The sequence below is a fragment of the Takifugu flavidus genome, chromosome 15, assembly GCF_003711565.1.
Source record: "Takifugu flavidus isolate HTHZ2018 chromosome 15, ASM371156v2, whole genome shotgun sequence".
Lineage (NCBI taxonomy): Eukaryota > Metazoa > Chordata > Actinopteri > Tetraodontiformes > Tetraodontidae > Takifugu > Takifugu flavidus.
In genome coordinates, this window is record NC_079534.1 from 5,199,273 (window position 1) to 5,204,272 (window position 5,000).

Below are 5,000 nucleotides of genomic sequence, written 5' to 3' on the forward strand. Positions count from 1 at the left end.
CCCTTAAGTACCAATTAACATCAGAAGTCAGGTGTACCTTACAGGGTTTTTTTAAAACAGACACCTCCTTACTCAAACAGACCACACCTTGGTTACTCCCGTACTTTCCATTAACCCTTTGATAGCTTTCCCGGACTTTCCATCTCATAGCAGGTATTCAAACAGTGATACATATACATAGCAGTTTACAGCAGGTGTTCAAATAGTGACAGTTAGTGACAGTTGTACATACAGCAGGTGGTCAAACAGTGATAGTGACACGTGGACATAGCTCGTACATCAGGTATTGATCACACATTGGCTATGTTGACTTTCTAACTTCTCGTGATTCTATATGTAACTTTAAGCATTTATCTGCCTTAATCATTAACTATGAAGGTCTAATCATTAGATCAAAGGTTAAATATTAAAACCACACATTTTGCCTCTGACGCCTTATGCCCGTTACCCTTCTTCACTACAATGGTGGTGATGATGATGGTGATGATGATGGTGATGATGGTGGTGATGTGGTGATGATGGTGGTGTGATGATGGTGATGATGATGGTGAGGATGGTGGTGGTGATGGTGATGATGGTGATGATGATTATGGTGGTGATGATGATGATGGTGGTGATGATGATGGTGGTGGTGGTGGTGATGATGATGATGATAATGATGATTATGATGGTGATGATGATGATGATGGTGATGGTGATGATGATGGTGGTGTGATGATGATGATGATGCTGGTGGTGATGATGATGGTGATGGTGGTGATGCTGGTGGTGCTGCTGGTGCTGCTGCTTCTGGTGGTGCTGCTGCTGCTGCTGCTGGTGCTGCTGATGGTGGTGCTGCTGGTGGTGCTGCTGCTGGTGCTGCTGCTGCTGGTGCTGCTTCTGGTGGTGCTGCTGCTGCTGCTGCTGCTGCTGCTGCTGATGCTGGTGGTGCTGCTGGTGATGATGATGATGATGGTGGTGCTGATGATGATGATGATGGTGGTGATGATGGTGATGCTGATGGTGGTGATGGTGGTGGTGATGATGATGGTAGTGGCGATGATGATGATGGTGGTGATGATGATGAGGATGGTGGTGATGATGATGATGATCGTGGTGATGATGATGGTGATGGTGGTGATGATGGTGTGATGATGATGATGAGGATGATGATGATGATGATGATGGTGATGATGGTGATGATGATGATGGTGGCGATGATGATGATGATGGTGGTGATGATGGTGGTGGTGATGATGACGATGACGATGATGATGATGGTGGTGGTGGTGATGGTGATGATGATGATGATGATGATGATGATGTGGTGATGATGATGGTGGTGGTGATGATGGTGGTGCTGATGATGATGATGATGGTGGCGATGATGATGATGATGATGATGGTGGTGATGATGATGATGGTGATGATGATGGAGGTGATGAGCCTCGCTGCTTCATGTTTTGGCTGCTGCCTGCCTGTCTGTCTGCCTGCCTGCCTGTCTGTCTGCCTGCCTGTCTGTCTGCCTGCCTGTCTGTCTGCCTGCCTGTCTGCCTGTCTACCTGTCTGTCTGTCTGCCTGCCTGTCTGTCTGCCTGCCTGCCTGTCTGTCTGCCTGCCTGTCTGTCTGCCTGCCTGTCTGTCTGCCTGCCTGTCTGTCTGCCTGCCTGCCTGTCTGTCTGCCTGCCTGTCTGTCTGCCTGCCTGTCTGTCTGCCTGCCTGCCTGTCTGCCTGTCTACCTGTCTGTCTGTCTGCCTGCCTGTCTGTCTGCCTGCCTGTCTGTCTGCCTGCCTGTCTGTCTGCCTGCCTGTCTGTCTGCCTGCCTGTCTGTCTGCCTGCCTGTCTGTCTGCCTGCCTGTCTGTCTGCCTGCCTGTCTGTCTGCCTGCCTGTCTGTCTGCCTGCCTGTCTGTCTGCCTGCCTGTCTGTCTGCCTGCCTGTCTGTCTGCCTGCCTGTCTGTCTGCCTGCCTGCCTGTCTGTCTGCCTGCCTGCCTGTCTGTCTGCCTGCCTGTCTGTCTGCCTGCCTGTCTGTCTGCCTGCCTGTCTGTCTGCCTGCCTGCCTGTCTGTCTGCCTGCCTGTCTGTCTGCCTGCCTGTCTGTCTGCCTGCCTGTCTGTCTGCCTGCCTGCCTGTCTGTCTGCCTGCCTGCCTGTCTGTCTGCCTGCCTGTCTGTCTGCCTGCCTGCCTGTCTGTCTGCCTGCCTGTCTGTCTGCCTGCCTGTCTGTCTGCCTGCCTGCCTGTCTGTCTGCCTGCCTGTCTGTCTGCCTGCCTGTCTGTCTGCCTGCCTGTCTGTCTGCCTGCCTGTCTGTCTGTCTGCCTGTCTGTCTGTCCTTTATAGTCTATCTGGTAGAGTGATGGACAGCAGATGTCCTCCCAGGGGCTTTAGGACCTGTTGACCTGTTGACCTGCTACAGTAATAGATTACTCTCTACTTACACACTGGTACTCATGAGTTCCACTTCTTTAATTGTTCAACTGGTTTAATTGGTTTCTGTTTTTATGTTGTGGGTTGCTATGGAGATGCTGAGTCTGGAACTCACGGTCTGTCTCTCTGAATCACGCGTGATTCTTGTCACTGGGCTTGGACAGGCGGTTCAGGGAGGTTTACAGTGTTGGTTCTGGTTCTGGGTGTCTGGCTTTCATGGACTCACATCCCAGATTCATGATTTGATGAAGCTAACATGCTAATTTTCTTCTGTGCTACAGGAGACCTGCCGAACACAGTGACCTTTGACATCTCAGAGGAGGGCGGCAGCTCGTCCCTGGTCCAGCAGGCGAACATCTGGATCTTCCTCAATGTTTCAAAGGGAAGCCGAGCAAAAGGCAAAGTGACGCTGCAGCTGGACAGAGTTGGTGGAGACGTGGTGGAGGAGAACATCTCGGAGAAGATGGTCGACGGCCGTCGCAGCGGCTGGCACACGTTTGATGTCACTCGCAGTGTCCAGGCGCTGCTGGACAGCGGCCAACCGTCGCTCCGCCTGCGCGTCTCGTGCTCACCGTGCGTGGACGGCGGACTCTCTCCGATCCTGGCACCAGCCGGCGCGGTCCGAGCTGGACCGCGCGACCAGTCTCACCGGCCGTTCCTCATGGTGGTTCTACGATCTGGAGAGGATCCGGCTCAGCGCCGAGTCAAACGGGGGCTGGAGTGTGACGGCAAAGTCCACGTCTGCTGTAAACGGCAGTTTTACGTCAACTTCAGAGACATCGGATGGAGCGACTGGATCATCGCTCCATCTGGTTACCATGCCAACTACTGCGAAGGAGACTGCCCGAACCACGTGGCCAGCCTCGGCGGGTCGTCGCTGTCCTTCCACTCGGCGGTCATCAACCATTATCGCATGCGAGGCTACGGGCCGTTCCAGAACATGCGATCGTGCTGCGTGCCGACCCGTCTGCGCGCCATGTCCATGCTCTACTACAACGAAGAGCAGAAGATCATCAAGAAAGACATCCACAACATGATCGTGGAGGAGTGCGGCTGCTCATAGAGGCGCCAGCCACACTTCCTGTTTCCTGTAGGGGGAAAACCTCAGCAGCACTTTTCAATAAAGACCAAGTATTTATGTGTAGTCAAGCTTCGTGTTTTTGGCTGAGCGAGACTCTTTTCCATATTGGAAGGACATGAACAAACTATGCAACTTGTTATCAGCCTGTTTCTGTGTGTTTATATTCTGATGCAGAATGTTCTTTAAATGTTCCACCGTTTGCTGAGGGTTCCACCTGTAGACAGCTGAGGCGGATTATCGTCTCTGGACGAGGGGACACGTGGAGCCGGAGGAAAGCCAAAGACAGTCCATGAGGATGAAGATGAAGAGGGTGATGGACGTGGTGATGAGGATGATGATGATGGTGGTGCTGCTGGTGCTGCTTCTGGTGGTGCTGCTGCTGGTGGTGGTGATGATGATGATGATGTGATGATGATGATGATGTGGTGATGATGATGACGACAATGATGATGGTGGTGCTGCTGCTGCTGCTGGTGCTGCTGCTGCCGCCCCTGCTGCTGGTGGTGGTGATGATGTGATGATGATGGTGGTGAACTGAAGGTTTCCCTGAACGTGAAGCAGCTCGTGACCAATCCAATTTTCCCATCACTTGTTCTCTTACATAAATGTACAGAATGTCTTTGTGCTATAAATAGTCTTCTGTTTGAGAGAAACCTTTAATTAAAAACGTCCCTGAAAGGCTCGAAATTAGAGGACATTAACAAGAATGGTGGGGGGGGCATACCAAGTGGTCTCAGGCCGGAAATAATCTCATTCAGACAAATCTGGGCCTCGGTAATTATTCTGTGGCAGAGACAAAGTGTGTGTGTGTGTGGCCTTGTTAACAACATTCCCTGAAACCAGGCCTTTTCTTTTTTTAGTGTTTTATATTGAGTATATTTAGAGGCAGCGGCTGCATTCATGCTTTGATCACTGATGACATTTCCTTTGTTCATTCATTGTGGTGACAAAAGCGCAGAGAGACAGCTGAGCCTGTCTGGAGGCTCCACCTTCAGCAGCAGCAAGTTGTTATCGTCGCTTCCTCCTCTAATGTTTCCCATCACATCAAAGTGCACATGAGCCAAATCTGTCTGCCTGCCTGCCTGTCTGTCTGTCCTTTATAGTCTATCTGGTAGAGTGATGGACAGCAGATGTCCTCCCAGGGGCTTTAGGACCTGTTGACCTGTTGACCTGCTACAGTAATAGATTACTCTCTACTTACACACTGGTACTCATGAGTTCCACTTCTTTAATTGTTCAACTGGTTTAATTGGTTTCTGTTTTTATGTTGTGGGTTGCTATGGAGATGCTGAGTCTGGAACTCACGGTCTGTCTCTCTGAATCACGCGTGATTCTTGTCACTGGGCTTGGACAGGCGGTTCAGGGAGGTTTACAGTGTTGGTTCTGGTTCTGGTGTCTGGCTTTCATGGACTCACATCCCAGATTCATGATTTGATGAAGCTAACATGCTAATTTTCTTCTGTGCTACAGGAGACCTGCCGAACACAGTGACCTTTGACATCTCAGAGGAGGGCGGCA

At 51.1% G+C, this 5,000-nt stretch overlaps 2 protein-coding genes across 2 annotated transcripts in view; both read left to right on the plus strand.

The window, feature by feature from the left end:
* LOC130539148 (inhibin beta A chain-like) overlaps positions 1–3,545 on the plus strand; it is a 5,706-nt gene extending 2,161 nt beyond the window's left edge. The window contains exon 2 of the mRNA XM_057057305.1: positions 2,683–3,545. Coding sequence (XP_056913285.1) covers positions 2,683–3,464 — 782 coding nt within the window. The 3' untranslated portion in view covers positions 3,465–3,545. The remainder of the gene's footprint in view (positions 1–2,682) is intronic.
* Positions 3,546–4,888: 1,343 nt separating this feature from the next.
* LOC130539161 (inhibin beta A chain-like) overlaps positions 4,889–5,000 on the plus strand; it is a 1,333-nt gene continuing 1,221 nt past the window's right edge. Inside the window, exon 1 of the mRNA XM_057057337.1 lies at positions 4,889–5,000. This exon is cut by the window's right edge and continues 1,221 nt beyond it. Within this exon, the coding sequence (XP_056913317.1) occupies positions 4,928–5,000 (73 nt within the window). The 5' untranslated portion in view covers positions 4,889–4,927.